Source organism: Montipora foliosa, unplaced genomic scaffold (genome assembly GCF_036669935.1).
Source record: "Montipora foliosa isolate CH-2021 unplaced genomic scaffold, ASM3666993v2 scaffold_420, whole genome shotgun sequence".
Lineage (NCBI taxonomy): Eukaryota > Metazoa > Cnidaria > Anthozoa > Scleractinia > Acroporidae > Montipora > Montipora foliosa.
Genome location: NW_027179724.1, coordinates 1,594,372 through 1,614,371, shown reverse-complemented (window position 1 = coordinate 1,614,371; position 20,000 = coordinate 1,594,372). Strand labels below are relative to the sequence as shown.

General features: G+C 38.1%; 1 protein-coding gene and 2 pseudogenes across 1 annotated transcript in view; 2 read left to right on the top strand and 1 right to left on the bottom strand.

The window, feature by feature from the left end:
* Nucleotides 1-2,147, top strand: part of LOC137988463 (uncharacterized) — a 2,491-nt gene extending 344 nt beyond the window's left edge. Inside the window, exons 2-5 of the mRNA XM_068834466.1 lie at nucleotides 101-359; nucleotides 669-865; nucleotides 1,075-1,232; nucleotides 2,028-2,147. Of these exons, the coding sequence (XP_068690567.1) occupies nucleotides 751-865; nucleotides 1,075-1,232; nucleotides 2,028-2,147 (393 nt within the window). The 5' untranslated portion in view covers nucleotides 101-359; nucleotides 669-750. The remainder of the gene's footprint in view (nucleotides 1-100; nucleotides 360-668; nucleotides 866-1,074; nucleotides 1,233-2,027) is intronic.
* Nucleotides 1-20,000, top strand: part of LOC137988464 (cilia- and flagella-associated protein 69-like) — a 50,545-nt pseudogene that overhangs the window by 29,351 nt on the left and 1,194 nt on the right.
* On the bottom strand, nucleotides 9,903-10,930 carry LOC137988482 (uncharacterized; annotated as a pseudogene).

Genomic DNA, 20,000 nt, shown 5'->3' with positions numbered 1-20,000 from the left:
GAGCAGAGCATGTCATTTTGTTGAGAACTTTCCATACTGTACTTTTTACAGCATGCAAAGGATACTGACTTGTTAACTTATTGTAAACATGTTTGTTTAGTTTGCAGTTCAAGGTGTTTTTGGTTTGTCATGGGCATTTGGCCTTCCAATGTACGATGTAATTAGGGGAACAGCAGTTGATTACATGCATTGTGTGTGTGAGGGTGTCATTGATCAACTCATTTCACGGTGGCTTGACAAACAAGGCTTCTATTTGGGTTTCAAAGTGGAAGAGATTAGTAAGGAGCTGATGGCAATTACACCAACTTGTGAAATAACAAGAACACCAAGAAGTTTAGGAGATATCAAAGACTGGAAAGGTGAAATAATTTGCACTCTGGGTAAAATAAGAATTAACATGCATTTATTATCCACAAATTTATGATATTTCAGGGGTGGGTTTGTTGATATAAATGGGTTATTGACCTGGTCTGAGATTAAGATAACTAAATGTTGGCCAAGTTTCTTTTTTTAATTATTAATAGAATAGATGAACCCAAGGCCCATCTTGCCTGCTTCCAGGGATTCCCAACTTTCATTGCCTTCCTACTGAGCACTTGTATTGCCAATAACCAAAACTCTTGAATTCATCATGTTGTTAATGTGTGTTTTTAAACAATGTTTTGCAGCATCAGAAAAACGGGCATTCCTTCTGTACATGCAGTTCCCTTGTTAAGTAGTTACCTGCCCTCAGATCATCTCCTGTTCCTTATGATGTTGACTGGTGGCTTGTTTAGATTGCTGAAGCAGTCAATTTCTAGAGGAGAACTGCAAGAACCTTGCACCTATTTGAAGCTTTTGGCTGCAGAAGCACCTGTCCTTTGTGGTAAGATATTTAAGATGGTGAATATAGTATTATAAAATATATTCTTATCATGATCACTTTTGCTCACAGTTAAAATAATTATTCATCTGACTTCTGGTAAACACAGTATACTCAACAAAACATTAATTGATTTAGAGTTTAGAAACAAACAAGGACCAATAATAACTGACTAGATGACTTTTAATGAACCTTGTCTTATTATTCATCAGGCAATCAATTTCAAACGTTCAATGTTCACCAGCTTTTACACTTGTCAGAAGTTGTAGATGACCTTGGACCTTTGTGGTCAAATTCATGTTTTCTTTTTGAAGACTACAATGGTGACCTACGAGATCTGTTTCATGGAACCAAAAATGTGGATGGCCAGGTTAGTTCATAATTATAACAGTGTGTTTTCGCAGTTATTTCTACTAGCATTAGTTTTATTTCCAGCAATGGTATACATTTAAGATGTTCAAAAGCCCAAAACTGGTAGTTGATATATAAGGAAGTGATACCTTGGATTTCGTTTAAAAAATATCCAAATGAAATAACAATAATTTTTATTCACCAAGGAGGAAGTGAATAGTGGTGGATATTTGGCGAGCTGGGATTAACAGAAAAATGATTGATTTTAAGAGTTTTGAGTGCCGCTCAGTGCTCGGAGGTGTTTTCACTTGTGTGGTTCACTTGTGTGGGATGTAGTATTAGAAAATAATCCTAAGAAAATATGCACGCTGATTGTTAAAAATTGTTTCTATAACTCAATGGAGACACAGAACTAGCAGTGTTAGGGTTAGGGTTAGTGATGGCACGAGCAAAGATAAATTACATTTTGATAATTAGAGTTAACAAGTTGTTTTCCTTTTTCTCGTTGCGTTTTTTTCTAAAAGAAATAGAAAACATATACTCCGTGTTTCTATCGAGTTTTAGAAACATTCGTAAAAGTTTGGGAGAACTCAAAAAAGCTGTGGAAACACTCGCCTGCAGCTGGTGTTCCCACAGCATTTCTAGTTCTCCCAAAGTTTTACTTGTGTTTCTATAACTCGATAGAAACACGGTACATGTTTTCTATGTCTTAAATAATAATTGTTACTTTATTCAGGCTTAAAATTTGGGCTAGTGAATGTTAAGGAAAAAAGTTTCAAAATATGAAGAACAAAGAGAATCGCTTTTTTTGCAGATTGTCACAGCAGCGTCTGTAACTCAGAAGTTGCCAGAAATTGCCAGAGCCACAACTACATCACCACAAGTCATTGAATTTTATGAGCACTTAACAAACAAGCGTTATAGTAACAGGTAAGGAAATTGTATTTGCCCTTCTTGTACAAGTGTAGATGGTTGCAAACTTTTTTCTTTGTAATTGTTAATTCTGTTTGGTACCAGTAGTGCAATGAAAGTCTCTGTCTCCATACAGTTCCCTGAAGGAGAGCATTTCAGAAAATGTCCACGTTATTGGCTCACTTGAACGATTATGGAGAAATTCAGCTCTTCTGACGGATGAAGAACGTAACACACTTCCACAGCATCATGGCAAAATATGGATGTTTCGGCGTTGTCTCATTCGAGGAACAGTTTTCCATAGCAAGAGCTACAAGAGGGTGGTTGCGTGGAATGATTACACTGTCAGTAGAATTTCAGTACATGCAAAGTCGCTACTATGGTTCAATCCATATGTATGTGAAAGTTGAAGAAAGATGTCTCAAGGCAATATGTAGTGAACAGAAGTGTTACTGTGATTTAAAACTACAGTATTGTCAGGTGCTTTTTTATACATTTTTTTTGTCTGTTTGTGCAGCTTTATGCCATATGATAATTACAAAATAATATTTCATTTCTACAAAATAGACTGGAAATGAATTAATTTATACTCGAATCTTCAAGAGCATTCAACTGATTGTTATATACAGGAACTATTATCATTCAATTTTTTTGCTCAGTGGTGTATAAAGAGTAGGAAATATGTTTTCAATAGCATCTATGTACAAGCTGTCATTTTTCCCCCAAAAATCTCTTAAGATTTGCTATTTAAAAACTATTTTAGACAAGTACATAGTGAGTAAATAGAATCTATTTACAAGCTATGGAATTTTGTCACCAGAATATCATTAAGATGTGCTATTTAAAGACTATTTTTGACCAGTGCATAGTAAGTAAATAGTGTAACTGCTAAGATTTTAGAGGTTGCGAAATACTCCGGCGATCTTCAACAATTACAGGGGTAGCTGACTTAGTGTGAGGCAATAGACAAATCGAACTCCACAGATAGGCAATACGTACACCAGATTTAATCAAAGTTCAAGAATCTCAATTCCTTGGGTTACAGAGTAACGACAGCTTGAAGAATTGACGATAACTTTACGATGTAACAGTACTACACGTAGCAGTACAAGTAGGTTTGTAGCGATGAGTAATAGTTATGGTAGCGGTAAATGTAGATGTAGATGTGGCTATGGCTGTGGGTTCGAACTGAAAAACGATAATTCGGCATACAATTGGTTTAGAGAGTATTAAACTAATCTAGGAATTCGAAATGCGACACAAACATAACTTGGTGATAACTGAATGTCAATGGAACCTTAATAAATTGTAACTTATTACTAGCAACAGCAGTAGCGCAACAATTACTAAACTACGACGAAAATGAACATAATGCGCAGTAAATCATAGAGAATCATTTGGAATCTCACATCTAGTGCAATTCCATCATTAAACTCTAAAAATCGACCATAATCGTGCAATACTAAACTATCAAGTACGAAAAGATAAAAACTTACTTCGGTTGACGACTCACACCCAAAGATAGCTTGATAGGATATCCGTTGATCGATAGCAAGTAGCAGATTCTACGATCGCTGAAGAATAATAGCTGAATATACCTTAAGAGTGCGCAATTTATAATGCGTACGTGAATAAAACTAAGGCGTTGTCCAAAAACGTGTGCTCTACAGTTTTCTAAACTCCCTCGCGGAACATGTATTAGCTATCGATGAGCATGAAACTGCAAATTCCCAAGGAAGTTGTAGTATCGAAGCACGTTTCCCTTTAAGACACTATTTATATTCACTGGAGAATTTGTGAGAAAAATGAGAAAGGGAAGGTAGGCGTTTCAAAACTAACAAATAGCATCTATTAACAAGCTATGTAATATTTTTACCACAAATATCTCTAGGATGTGCTATTTAAAAGCTATTTTGGACATGTACTTAGTGAATAAATAGTATCTATTTAAAATGTGTGTTGACTGTTTGGGCTATAGTATTTGCTGAATAGGGAAAAAATAGCTATTTTGGAACTATGTCAATTAAATGAATAGCATCAAAATATATTCTATTTTGTTTTGACATAGCTTCCACATAGGTTACAACTATGCTTTAAATAGAACAGACTATTTCATATATTTCAAAACATAGCAATAAAATAGAGACTTTTGAGCAACACATAGCAAAAAAGTAGCTCTACATAGTCATGAAATAGTAGTAACATAGAATTTAAATATGTTTGGTTCTCCAGTCTCAAATACTTTATACAGACCTTGTAATGCTTCTCAGGAAATATGTTTGTTTTTTTGTTTGTTTCAGTTAAAAGCCATGACGAGTTGGTCCGAAATCTCAAACTGTACCAGGTAAGAGTTTTGAATTTAATATTTAGCTCTTATTAACCGAGCAGGAGGTCTGTATGGGAGAATCTTGACCGAGATCGTGAGTACAGACCGAGGTCAAGATTCACCCATACAGACTGACTAAGCTCGGTTAATGAGATGTTTATTATATGGCAAACAAGAACAATTTAATTCGGTTAATGTAACTGGTTTAAACTAACTGACATTTTGCTTGCGAACGGCGATGAGTGGCGATGAGCTGAACTTAATTCTGTCAAAGTTTGCTCGCCATCCCCTCTTTTGTCATCATGCTGTTTGGCACTTCCATAAATAAATATTGGTAGAAGAAAATACGCAATATTTTTGCATTTTAGTTTGCATCTTTTCACCGCAGAACATTACCGGTCTAGATGGGAAAATCTAGACCGCGGTCAATATCGACTTTAGCCAATCAAATTCGTGAACTTGGTAGTTCCCAGTCCTTGTGAGACAGAGCCATATAATAAAACAAGATATGTAAACCAAAAGAGGTCTGAAAATTATTCTGTTCCTGAAACATCAAGTACTTCAGAGGTGGGTTCATTTATTGCTGGATTTTGATTGGCAAATGTGAGCATGTTAATAGCCTACAACCCTCTGTTTTTGATTACTTTCTGCCCCTCCTCACAAGGGGCAATACACAAATTAGATTAAAGATTTGAAAAATGACTGCCGGGAACTCTACAGAATGCCTTGACATAATCGAAGAGAAAGAAATTAAATCTGCTTTAACTTTTTGCTTGTCGTTCTTTTAGTTTCTTCAGCGCAACACTTTCGGTTTGTATACGTGTAGTTTAAAAGTTGCTAGCAGTTACAGAACTCTAATTTGTACTTTACCTGCAAATTGGCACACTGGCCATAGAATAACTCAAAATTCTATCTATTGCACTAAAGCTAAACCTTGTGCAGCGTTTGATGTTACGGTTCATTAAGCTACATGTCTGGGTGTTGAATGAGGCAATTCAAATAACAAAAAGCGCCATGACTAATGTATTCTGTAGCGGTTGCTTTCATGGGACTTTCGTAATTAAAATATGTCGAAGCATGTTTAGTTACATTTAAGATTGATAGAAAGAGTTGACTTGTTGCTAAAAGGGAAAGATATCTTGTAGATTTAGGAGCGAAAAGCTGCACAAGCGTAATGGCCTTTACTTGAACCCTGTTTCGATATTAAACGTCACAAGGCCGAGAGCTTTTTACTGAAGCCACGTGAAATTGAAGGACTTTCCGATCTTAAAGTTGCTGATTTTTGTGATATTTCAACATCACCGGTTGAATGAATTTCCAAAGGAAATAGGAAAAGTCCCGCGTGTTTAAAAAATTCCTCAAAAAGAGGGCGTAAGTTCAAGCTAAGTAACACACTGAGAAGTCACCTCATTTGCTGTGTCAGGTTCCTGCGAAAAAGAGACGGGACTTCTACCTGTAAAAGAATAGACACTGTGACATAATGATCCGAAAGAGGGGACTGGTGGTATCAAGTATTATTTATTACCTTAATAATTATCTCGTTTTCAGCTCCATAGCGTACAACAGTAAATGTTCTCTTTTTGGTGTGTATTAAAGTACACCCTTACACCGGTGGAGTATGTAGAAAAAAGGTTGTTGGTTTCATCATAAGGTTGCAAGTACTATTTTAAACGATTTGTCTTTGTACTTTTTTACTTAACAATCAATTGTCTTGTTGTTTTGCCTTTCAATATGTATTGAAATTATAGCTCTGCAAAGAAAAAGTTATATGTACTGGTATATTTCCTTAGATAAAGGACTCCACCCATTGACTTGTAGACAATTGCTTGTGCAAACGATGATCATCACCATTGTGATCACGGTACACCGTCACCGTTTCTTCCAAAAGTATTCACGCTTCCTTTAAATCGGTCTTGTTTGCCCAATTGTTTACTAGAAAATAAGCACTGGAACACAACTTAACAATAGCGAGATTTTCAAGTCGTTTGCCTTTTTTTTTTTCTTCAAAATCTCAACGGTACACCATGGTGATCCGTTGTCAGTAAATTAATTACAGTCTACTGAAATTATTTAGCAATGAACGGATCACCATGGTGTACCGTTGCAAATAAGCCTAAGAAATGCGCTGTTGTGATTTCTACTAATTGTGCTTACTCATAGTAATTACTAATAGTTTAGAACGATTAAACTTCCTAGTTTTTCAAAACACAACGCCAAAATTAAGATGAAAAGGATGGTGATCCGTCAACGGTACAACACAATCCCGTGTAACCAAAATAGGAGCGGAGTTTAGGACTGGGGATAGACTAGTAGTTTAGGGAAACAAACACTCGCAAACGAACGCGCATCATTCCAGTCTCATTCATCCATTACACCTGCAGAGACAAAGGAAAGTTCCCTATTAGCGGTACAGAAGATAGGCGTATCTCCTTTAAAGAAAACCCGCATATGTAATGGTCTTGGGTGCTCGCAGGTGAACCTAATGGCCTTCCAATAGTAACACCAAACCATGCCATAAGATAATATTTGCTGTTCATCTGAAATAATTTAGAAATACGACTTCCGCCGCTTTTGTACCTACCCTGCGAAGGCTGTACTTGCCGGGTGGCAAAATGAGCTATAAATATATGTAAGAGGGCTTAAAAGAAACGTTGTGCCTCAATTCGGTGGCCCTTTCAAATGCAAGATGCGGTATTTTCCTCTGCTTTTTTTCAATTACATTTGGACTAATCAGTTATAAAATACGCGAATCGCGCTTGACGGGAATTCAATGTTCCATGTGGCACAGCCCTTTCTCCTACCACGCCAACTGCGCCGACTAACGCAGTCTTCCTCTGTTATTTTAACTCATAGCCTTATTTATCAGTAGTTATCAGGATATACATGTACAACTTGACTTTGGAACCTTTTCAAAACTTCCTTTGCAGGTAATGGCCTACTTTCACTTTGTAGTGATTCTTTTCTAATAAACACATCAGTCTCTCAAAATATCACTGGTGTCGATTTTCTTTAATTGCTCGTGCAAACACAAATACAAAAACACAGCAAAAAACACGGAAAATCTGTATTTCACCAAATCAGTCTACATACTTTATAGTTTATTACAAAACCGTTAATACTATCGCCAACATTCTATTTTGCGACAACAAGCATTGCTCACAACCCTACCACGATAACTTCAGCAATCGTCACATCACTTAATTACGGCGCTGAAAACAATTATTCCTGATAAATACAGTCTCGGTCACAAATGTTGTAACACAGACGGCAATTTGCCCCCTCTCCCCCTTCAATGTTGATGTTTACGGGTTGGAGTGCAAAAACCAACCGGTAAATGCAATATTGGTTGGAAAGAGGAGGAGGGGTACGTTATTAACAGCCTTGATGCGCTTCACTTCCTGTTCAAGCGAAGTGTCACAACTATTTATGACCGAGATTGTTACATCTACAGTATTTTCGGTAATTTACTTACATCAGACTTAAACCACATTTATGCGAATACATTGTAAGTTATAAGCTTGTCTAACAGTTTCTGTTGGTTGTAACTGAGCTTTTCTCAAACCTTGACTGGAAAAACTCAGATTATTGTCCACAAAGAATAAATCAGACATTGCTTCCCACCCTGAATGAGTATTTTGGAAAACCAAAATTTAACAGCTAGTCTCATTCAGAAGAATTCTTCTGAATTAAAATAGAAAATCAAAACTGGATGAAGTAAGGTTGTCATAGGTTAAAGTAGTCCTTAGAAGGACTGTTGTCAGTGACATTGATTAACCTTTCAACAACCTGAGTGGAAGTAATTGTCAGAGTCAAGTGACTTCTGCTCACGTTGTCAAAATGTCAGTCACAGCTCAGGAACAGTGGTCGTTCTTAGAAATACTCTTACCTGGATGATCTTAGTTCATCAAATTTTGATATACTGTAACTCACCGGTTTAAACCATTTCCATTATTTAACAATTATTTTGCGAAGGTGTGGTGAATAATATTGTTTTAGTAATTATTATTACATAGGTGATTATAATTCGAAAAATATGCATCTTCTCTAAAACAATTAATTTCTTCGTCTGTCACCTCAACAAAACAGCTTTCGGCCATTTTGAAAAAACCTCGTAGGTGATTATCGTGTGATAATCACCTCAAGTGCAACCAATCAGTGCAGAGAATTTTCAATAATCACTTATGTGATTATACTAAAAAACAATATTTCTGTTTTTCAGAACCATGAAGACTTTGAATTCAAGAAATTGCTGATGAACATCCTTGTGTTAATAAGTGCAGATTTTGTCAGCTGTCGGGTATGATTCCATATTGTCACTTTAACGTCATTTTGTGTCCACAAAAAGATGTTCGAATAGGCTAGTAAGGAGTTATGCGTGAACTTAGCCTAAACCATGACCCTGTTCTCATGTTCTTACTCAATTTGAAACTGGGTGATTCCAAACTAGAATATTTACTAATTTCAACAGATATTATCTGAAGGACGGGTCCTTTTATCTCTATTTTCATTTGTGCGAGCAAATGATAATGTGTCTGCTATTGAGTGGTCTCCTGCACAGTTTGAAGATCTGCAGTTACAGGTATATTGATCACTCTTCCAAGTAATCCGAGAAGACGCTTGTTTTCTGTTCTTTCATGAGTAGTGCATCCTTGTGAGGTTGTTTAACTTGGAACGTTGTGTCTCCAGGCCTTGGACACAGTGTCGGTAACCGGTCGATCCGCCCCAGAGTTGATCCTCCCGCATCACCAGAGTCGATCCGCCCCAACCCCAGAGTCCAAGCACTGTTGCACCCTCTTTGCTTGGATGACTACATGACCTGTCAGAGTAACCCAAGATTACTGATGCTCCTTGAGTGGTGTGTTGGACAAGGTTGGGCAGTCAGTCTTGTGCCTGGTTTTTACCCATAAGTGTTCCCTTTATTGTTATCATCAGTCGTCTATGGTCGCAGTCACAAACTTTCCAAGCACTAAACCATCTATAGTGAACACATTTATCTTCCAAGATCTTTGATTTGAACGATAACCTAAGCCATCAATCATGATTTTATTGCACCAAAAGTCATGAATGGAAGAATGGGAAGAACCTTTAGTTCCAGTGAACTTGAACTCATGATGTCGATGTTTAATGAGTCATTTTTGTCACTTCACCTCAAGTTTGTAAATTGATGTGATATAATACTGCCACTCATTTTTTATCTTAATAAGTAGTTTCTTCGAATTACATTTCAAGATAAAACTAGCGATAAAATTTTTCGACGTTTCGATCTCGCTGAGATCATTTTCAAGTTTGAAAAAAAAAATGGTTAAAACTTTGCCTATAAGAAGTAAAATCACACGTGAGAATATTAAAAGCGATAAAAATGTGGAAATATGTACTAAGCGTTACAAAAGAAAAATGATAAAAACTAAAAGAGGCTAGATAACAACAGGACAGAAGCTTTACAAAAGAATACATGAAATACTCCGAGCTATAAAAATAACTTTGCACGGATGGAGTCAGACTGCGTGTTCAAAGTTGGCTTTAGTTCTTTTATAAAAAGCATCACATAAATTAAGCAGTCAAATTTGCTCTGGCACTTCCGTAAGATCTTGAAACTATGAGAGATGTCACTTGGGTCCCTCCCATGTTGATCTCTGACGTGTTTCCCGATGGCAGATCCCTTATGTTCTTCAATGCGTTGATACAGGTGTCGGAACGTGTAGGCGACATAATCCGCATCGCACAGATCACACTTGAAATGGTAAACAACGCATTGTTGGTTAACAACAGGGGGTTTGCTTTCTTTTGGCTTGATGTTGGATCCGATCTTTCGGCTTGTGTACACGGGATGGATATCTTTTTCGATTTTGCAACTTAATTCTCCAAGTTGTCTTCGCACAGAATTCGCTGATCTCTGGTCCTTAAATGGTAATATTATTCTCACAGGTGCTTTCTTATCGTCACAGGTCTGTTTGGATCTTACGTCCCCTGAAAATTTTGCAGTAACAAAATCTCTGATTGCTGATTGTAAGAGTGGGACTGGGTAATGAAGCCGAGAGAAAGTCTCCTTGAGACGTTCACATTCTAGATGGAACAGTTGCCAGCTCGAAGAGAGCTTAAAAGCACGATTCAGCATTGTTTTTAGCAGTAACTGTTTGTATCGCACATCGACATGACTTTGATAATGCAGTAATAATCCAGTATCTGTTGGCTTTTTATACACCTTTGTCTCCAGGCGGGACATGTGTTTCACGATTTCCACCCCCAGAAAGGGAAGTTTGCCGTTTGCGGCTAGTTTCATGGTGAAGTTAATTGAAGGATGGCTGTCGTTCAGTGCATGTGGATAGAAATGCTTCAGCTGTTTCTACGTTAGGCATTATGCTCAACGTGTCGTCCACATAACGTTTGTAGAAATCCGGCATTTTCCCTTGGTCTTGGAGTCGTTCTTCAATACTACACATGAATGCGTTAGCCATCAGGGGTCCCAGAGGCGAGCCCATGGCGACGCCATCCACTTGTTCATACAAATTTCCCTCAAACTGAAACAATTGGTTTTTCGTGGCAATGTACACAAGCCGAAAGATCGGATCTAACATCAAGCCAAAAGAAAGCAAACCCCCTATTGTTAACCAACAATGCGTTGTTTACCATTTGAAGTGTGATCTGTGCGATGCGGATTATGTCGCCTACACGTGCCGACACCTGTATCAACGCATTGAAGAACATAAGGGATCTGCCATCGGGAAACACGTCAGAGATCAACATGGGAGGGACCCAAGGGACATATCTGGTAGTTTCAAGATCTTACGGAAGTGCCAGAGCAAATTTGACTGCTTAATTTATGAGATGCTTTTTATAAAAGAACTAAAGCCAACTTTGAACACGCAGTCTGACTCCATCCGTGCAAAGTTATTTTTATAGCTCGGAGTATTTCATGTATTCTTTTGTCCTGTTGTTATCTAGCCTCTTTTAGTTTTTATCACTTTTCTTTTGTAACGCTTAGTACATGTTTCCATGTTTTTATCGCTTTTTAGTTTTAATATTCTCACGTGTGATTTTACTTCTTATTGGCAAAGTTTTATCCATTTTTTTTTCAAACTTGAAAATGATCTCAGCGAGATCGAAACGTTGAAAAATTTTATTGCTAGTTTTTATCTTGAAACATTTTTTATCTTCCTGTTATTATTATTATTATTATTATTATTAGTAGTAGTAGTAGTAGTAGTAGTAGTAGCAGTAGTGGTAGTAGTAATGTGATTTGGACTGAGTGGAGTCCAATTCGGTCTGTAATCATGATTTGTTTATTGTGAGTGTGATTACAGACCGAACTGGATGACACAATGTCCTCTTACCAATTAATCATAAAAATTACAATTTCTGATAAGAAAAGAAGAGCCAAGTTATGAAAGAAAGGGGAAACTTGCATTAAAAGACTGACAAAGAAGGGGTAAATTCTTTAATGTAACTCTGAAAGAAAGAAAGGAAGAAAGAAAGCCCCAATTTAGGAGTCTGTATACTGTATCTATGGTGATTGAAACCAAGGTTGTGATTGGTTGATTTAAGACAAGACAAGACAAGACAAGTAAGCGACTGCAGTCGAAGGCAACCCGAAGGCTCATTTTACAATGCAGCTACCATGACTTGCGGCATCTACACTCATGGCAGGGGTTGGGCGCAACTGCTATCCCGTTGTATACTGTAACTACAACTTTAAATGTGATTGGCTTATTGAACTGTCCAATAACAAAATGTCCGATAACGAACTGTTCGATAACAACTTGGCAAGTAAATAAGTGGAAAATAGGAGTTTTTAAAACCAATCACAATCGAGGAAATTGTAATTTTTATGATTATTATTGTTATTAATAGAATCTACCACTTAGTAAATTTTTAAATTAAATTTTTTAAATGCCCTTTTTCATATTGGGTTGTTTTCTACCTTTTAATTAGCCGACTATGGTGGTCATGGTAACAGTTTCCATGGTAGTGGTGGCCGTGGTAACAAGCTAGCGCTCCCAGATGCGGTATTGTCTACGACTTCTACGAAGTATGGTGTCTGTGGGTGATGATGCATTGAATCAGGATCTGGTTGACCAAGGAGCAATCAATCAGATTGTTGGTGAGTGCACCTGAAGCTTTTGCTTTACAATCAAGAAAACCACTAAAGCTTGACATTGCCACTGATCACCAGCCTATCGGAATTTTGTTGATGAATGCAGGTGTTTGATGTACATTTATTATTTTGTTTTGTTTTTTTGCATGCTGCAGGAATACTTCTCAACGCCAGCACAAGTCCTGATGAAAATGACAGCATTGACATTGAGATGCAGTGTGACATGCTCTTTATAGTATCGTCCCTCTGTGACGGAGATACACATAGAAAGGTAATCCTGCCTGGTGAGAATATTGCTTCAAAATCATCTGAGGATAATAGCAACACAGAAATAGGTATGTCTTCATTTATTTCAACTGATCAACCCAGTTCGTGTCATTAATTTGATCATTCATTATTAGGAACTGTTTGGTGCTCAAGGTGTTCAAGTGTTAACCGAGTACTTAAAAAGAGATCCGGATAACATATGTAGCCGCCTTGGTCATCATCAGTTGCTTTTCTCCGCGGTGGACTGTGTTTGGTGAGATTTTGTTTTCATTTCTGAGCAAATGCCGAGTGTTCGGCCGGGCAATTCTTATCAGCTTTTGCCATTTTTATACCACTACCTATTATCTTCACGCTTATCCATTCAAATTTTTCCTCTCCAATTTTTTATCTTGTTAGGTCCGCAGTACTGGGATGTTATTTAACTAAACAGCTCTTCCTTGAAAACGATGGTGTGTTTCATCTTATGGATTTATTGGAGGAAATTCTGCGATGGTGACAGTCCAGTGGTGGACATGTAAGAAAATAATCAATTAAGACAGTCAGTTTACGAAAGGTAATTAATGTGTGGTTTTGTTGCAAGAAACCTTTATTTCATTGTGTATAAGCCATTCGAAGTTCATTCATTTTATCAATGTTTTTGTGATCTTCAGATTTGTCCCCTTACGATGCAAAATCTCTTGTTAGGTTGCTTAATGGATCTCTGTGAAAACACCAAGGTAAGAAAACGAAAATTCAGTCACTGAAAGGCTACATGTACCTTATTCTCACTCAATACAATACAATACAACACAATGCTTTATTAAATTCTCCCATTAGGCTTTTCAGAAGTTAATTTTTGTAGCTTAGAAAATTTAAAAGAAAGTTCTAGTAATATTAAAATATCTGTAATAATTATAAATAAAGAACTATCATTAATTCTCTACAAAAATATTGTTTATAACAACTTTAAACCTTGAAAAAGAGTCAATACATTTAACGCTCTTGGGCAGATTGTTCCACACTGTATTAAACTGCCCTATGCAAAAAACTGCGGTGATCTGCAGATGAACAAGTCTTCGCAATCTGCAACAAATCCTTATTTCTAGTGTTTTGGTTGTGGATGTCTGATCTTTTGATAAACCTGTCGTTCAAGGACGATGGAGCTAGTAGGACCTTTAAGGCACTTAAAGGCCATTGTAGCATCTCTTAATCTCAACATCTGATGCACTGAGAGCCAGTCCAACTGTTTCAGAGCTGCCGTGATATAATCGTATTTCTTAATTTAGTGACAATACGTTTGTTATTTTGTGATTTTGTGATTTTGCGATGTTCTTCTTTGACGTAGTACACCATACAGATGAACAGTAGTACATTTACAATTTTTATCAGAGGCTGTTCATCCAGGATGTGTTTCACTCGATTTATCTGACAGAGGCTGGCAGTACATTTTGACACAACTTCGGTGACGTGTTCATTATTAGTTAGAGTAGAGTCTAATAATGTCCCGAGATCTCTGGCCGAGGGTGCAAGAGCATGGGGCAGGGATTTTTGTCACAAATCGCCATTGGGAAGACTATTGTAGAGTATTGCATTACTCGATTGCAAGTCCCCAGTTGTAATGCACCAGTCATTTGAAACCCCCGCACCCCCCCCCCCCCCCCCATTCGGGCTTAAGCGGGGCATTCACTTTTTATGCAAGTGAAAGTGGACAAAAGTGAGTGGTGCATTCCCCCGCCCCTACTGTTCAACACATGGTACTCCCTTTGTAAAACACCTTATCATTGCCAAGCGTAACACACTGGTTAAAAGACACTGTTGGCAGCCATGAAATAAATAGATTGAGCTTTTAGGGGCCAGCAAATAACTTGCAAAGGCTCCTCAGTGCACAATGAGTATGTCAAAATATTTTTATTGCAGTAGTTTCATTGGTACTTCTGGATAAATTGACAATGAAACACAACGGGCAACTATCACAATAGTGTCAATCGCACCCGGCAAATGATAGCAGCTGATTCAACTGATTCAGCTAATTCATTTTGATTATTGCATACAATATGATCCGCCTCACTATAAAAGTTAATTGATTCGACTGATCGAAGGGTGCAGAACCCTAACACAATTCACGTGCGCTAATCGTCGATCAGTCATCATAAAATCAGAGGAGAAAATTAGTCCTGTCCAGATGTACGTTCCACAATAACGAATAAAGAATATTTGCAAGACTGTGATGCCAAATACTGACCATTATTTAGAGTAATGGCTAATACGCTTTGCAAAATGTGAAAAAATTAACCGGAATCCACGATCGAGTTTGTCAAGGAAGCGACAATAATGCGTGCAAAATTACTATGAGGCGCGAAAATGAAGACCGCTGACCAAGGAGTGACTGCCGTGCTTAATTCCCCCGGTACCGTAGGGAATGCGAAGACCGTGACTTCCAGCGAATTTCCCGCCTACCGGGGAACCAAAATGGAGTGTATATGAGATGAAAGTCCCCGCAATCCCCCGCTAAGGCCCGAATGGGAAAGGGGGGGGGGGGGGTGCGGGGGTTTCAAATGATTGGTGCATAATATACCAATCTTGTTAATTATACCTCACATGGCTTCTGTTTCAGGCTTTGGCACATGTGCAGTCGGGGCCTGGTAAAAATCAGATTTCAGCCGGCAAGCTTTTGGTTGAACTATGGGAAAAGGAAGAAGTAAACATGGGTGTAATAAGAGATGAAACCGGTAAAATTTGTGGTAAGTACCGTTATGTGACATTATCTACAATAACTGGATGGGCTAATTGAGTGCACAAGTTTGTCGTTCCCGACGTTTTTTTTTTTTGTGATGCACGCTTCCACTTGGCTGGGTTCACTCTAGGTTTTGCGTTACTTAGTTACATTCTCTATTTAAACGCGTTGCAGACCTACATCAGCCTCTTATGGGCAAAATACAGGAGCGGCAAGGTGTCATCCCATTTCTCGCTGATCGGCCGAGCCAGGCAATCGTAGAGGTGTCTGAAAATATGAGAGCCAAAATCTACTCCATGTTTTGCAAGCTCGGTAAGCTTGATTATTTTGTGTATTGCGGTTAAAGGTCTTGTGATAACAGTGTCACTGATAGATGTTCTCAACTGCCTTTTTGTGAAAGGTTTTAATGCAGTTCCCGGTTTATCAACGTTGGATTATATCACCGTCGCTATCATTGAGAAATATCTTGATTTTAAGGTAAGTAAGGAAGTGGGTATCGCATTTTTACGCAGGTAAGGCAAAAAAGTTATAATTTCATTATATGAGCAGACGACCTGTTATTTGTTTCCTCTCTGTAGAACAGTGGCTTTTTAGTCAGGTTCCTTTCTCTTCTTTCGGAGAGTTTCTTATTTTAACTTGTATCTTTGCTGCTGGATCTGTGGAAGAGTATAGTAAAGACATATACAAAGCAGGTGTGGATTGACGATGATCGCCGGTAATGTATAAAGGTTTCTTAAGCACTGACGAAAGCAAAGCCTGAAAGATGCTCTACCCATGGAGCTATCAAGCCAACTGCGAGCCGGTTTGTCCGTTCGTTGAATATTTAACAACTATTCACCGAAGGGGAGGTGGCTAGCGGTGGATATTTACCGAGCCACGAGGCGGCGAGGTAAATATCCAACGCTAGCCACCGACACTGGGGTGAATAGTTGTTTTAGTATATACTAAAACAGTGAGATAATATACAGCACAAAAAATTAATTTGGATGTTTTCTTCACTTGTCACGGATGCAAATCGGGACGCCATTTTTTCCCGAGTTGCTCGGAGGTAAATAGCACAGGATATTCGGAGTTTGACGAGCCAATCAGCGCGCGAGTACTACGCTATCCACTGTTTTAGTATATACTAAATAGATATATTTGTATTTCTAAATAGTCCCAATTATCCCCGCATTCGAAGAAGAACGAAATACGATCCATCTTGTTTGCGCTTGCACTGTTTTATAGATGCTGGAAGTATGGAATGGGATTAAGGTGGAGCTTCAACAAGAAAACATCAGACCTGTATCTCCAGACGCCGACTCCATGAGTGAAATTACGAAAATACTTAATGACAAAGCCACAGCTGTCTCAGAAACTCAGGTTTGTGTATATCACGGGCTCGTGAAATTACTTGAGGGGGGAGGGGTAAGGTTTTGACATACACCTAAATCACTTGAGGATGCAACCAAAACAACTTCAAACCTTTTGAAAGTTTCTTAATGATATTCTTCTGTAAGGAAATGATTGATTTCTTAATTTAGACAGGGTTAGGGTTAGTTGACCATTTTAGTTCTTTGAATTAAAAAATTATTCTTTTGTGAACAAAGACTATTCAAATTAGAAGCCAAAAAAGCGTATTTACACTCCTTTCTCATTAAAGGAGTCTGTACCTAAATTTTGTCACTTGACGTAACTTGTTTGTTTGCACAGAATCAACTTCTACAAGCTCAATGTAATCAAGCCGTTATTGAAGAAGAAGAGTGTTATGAGTCCGTGAGTAGAAGTAGGTGTATGGGTTTTATTTATCAATTCTTCCTGGTTTTGAACTTTATCGTTCGATAAGGAATCATTTTGTGTATATGCTCGTTACAACAACCAAACAAACTCACGCTTTTTACCTTCATCGTGTATTTGTAGATAAAAGAAAATCACAGACAAGAGGAGAAAGCAATAAAAGATTTTGGTGATTACGTGAACAGAACTTCTGATTACACAGTGCTCACGGTAAGTTACGGCTTTCCTCAGTTCCTTTCTCTACCCTAGAGATCAGACAGACCAGACTTCTAGTTTTTACAAATGTGTCATCTTAACCTCTTGAACTTTCTCAGGCTGCAAAGAGAACGCAATTAAGGGCAATACAAGCATCCAGACTGCACGACACAACTCGCACTGGGTAAGTACTATCTGTTGCAGACTTCTATTTATTAACTTATCTTGCCGAGCCCGTTTACTGTTCAAGTTTGCTTATCGCCTATTACTTCTGATTGCCTTTACGCCGCACTGATGGATATCAGCTGTGGAAGAGAGTACGACTTATCGGAGTTGATTTTCAAAGTTCCATTCATTTCCCAGCAGCTGAAAGACACAAAAAGGCTTCTGCAATCGTTTCAATATAAAAATACTTTTGGTCTGTCAAATTCAGCTTGTGTGGTAACTGCCAAAAATATTAATCACGCAATTAATTTTGGAAGTGGTGGATAATGGAAGCTGCTGCTCAGAGGTGAATAAATATGTGTCATTGACCAAGCGTGAGGTGAAGATGGCTGGATGTTGGCCAAGTTCTTTTTTTGCGTGTTTATCGTCGAGGTCCATAAACACGCAAAAAAAGAACGAGGCCAGTATCCAGCCATCTTGACCGAACAAGCTTGGTCAATAAAGGATCTATTATATGACTTAAAACACCAAAAAATGATCTTTGATCTTGCGGGACCAAGCGAGAAATCCCGAGCGGGCAAGATAGCTCCATCTTGCCCGCTCGGATAGCAAATCACAGCGCGCGATTTGGTTCATCTTGCCCACTCACGGAGCTAGTCATATAATAATACTTGATAATCACCTCCGAGTTAACCAATCAGAAAAGCACTTTTCTCTTGTTTGGTGGATAGCAATATACTTCCACAGGCGAAAAACTACACACCTTTTAAAGCTTTAAGAAGCGCTTTTTTGACTGAGTATGTTTTCCCGCCTGTATACACTCGCGCTCGTTTAATTATTTACTGAACATTTACTTTCATTACTCGGTCCCACGAGCTACAAGCTTGTGGGGATGGATTTACCAGTTTGGTGTAACACTTATAAAAGTGACCGATAAAGAGGAACCACATTTTCTGAAACAATGGATAAAAAAATAGCAAGTCGGAGGTTGGAGGTGGGTTATTGCCTGCTCATGTTGAAAAGGAATAAAGTGAATGCATTTCTCTCTCTCTCTTCCTTGCAGAGAGTTGGGTTGTAGTGACGTATACACGCTACCGAGTCTCTCCAGACATAGCTAATCGAGGGACTGGTTATAAAACCTTAAAACGTTCAAAAGCGAAAACAATGTTGTCGCAATCGATGTTGAATTGACCGTGACAGTACTCAATCTTTTGTTTTCGCTTCGCACGGGTTTGCAAATAGTTGCTGCGTACAATTTAATCGAAAGATTTCATTAGTTATCTTCTCGGTGTGTTTTTTGCACCGTCAAGGCCAACAATACAGATAAACACATTTAACAAAAATACTTTACGAGTTTCATAACTGTCTCCATGCATTAACTATGCTTTAGGCCATGTCTAAATAATTGGGTTTTTTTTTTTAGCGGTCACTTCGCAATTTTTTTTATTTTCACGAGCAAAAAGGTTCAAATATGGGAACTCTATATCGTTCTCTGCACACGATATATCTTCATTGAAAAGAATCAGCCTTTCATAGTAGTAAAATCGTTAGTCTAGTTATTGCGTAAGACCCCTAAAATTAATATAAGAAGCTTACAATCTCTGCATAGAACAGGATCAGTAATTCGTGATTTCTGCTTTTTTTTTCTCAGATGGCTTGCCCACGAAACTTTACAGGATGACCTCAACACAACAGTACGTGCACATGAAAAAATGTTAACTGAACTACAAGGTCATATGGGATAGAAATCTAGCACCTCACTCTATTCAGTTAACTCTGTTTAAAATATAAGTGCTAGACGGCCAACGTTTGTATATAGGTAGCCTTTCCTTGAAAAAATGTTAATTGCGTTAGTTCTTTTCTCTGTGTACGCTTTTGGTTCAGTTTGTTGTGAGTTGCCCGTCATGCACTGGTGCTTCAACCATTTGTGCTTTAAAGCGTCAGGCTTTCCCTCTCCCTAATCTTTAGGGGGTGCAGGCGGTGACAGGGTTTCTTTCTGCCGCAGCCCTCAGGGAAGGAGGGCGGTGGCATCTTTCACTTAAAGTCATTCACCGAAGTTTCAAGACTGCCAGGTTCATGTCTGTTTTTTTTTTTTTTTTTTAATTCTCTGCAAAGCAGGTTGCTTCTAAATTCGCCCGTATTAATGTATCGATTTATTCTGTAGACATTTTGTGGCAGGCAGGTGGAAATAGAAAGCACACCGCTCGAATTAACACGAGCGTTGATGGATCCTACATTAAGTGAGGAAGGTAAAAAGACCCTCGTAGTAACGGTAAGTACATCTGAAAATACCGTCCCCAGCTAGGTTGCTGTATCCACACATATGGTTTGCTTGTTTGTT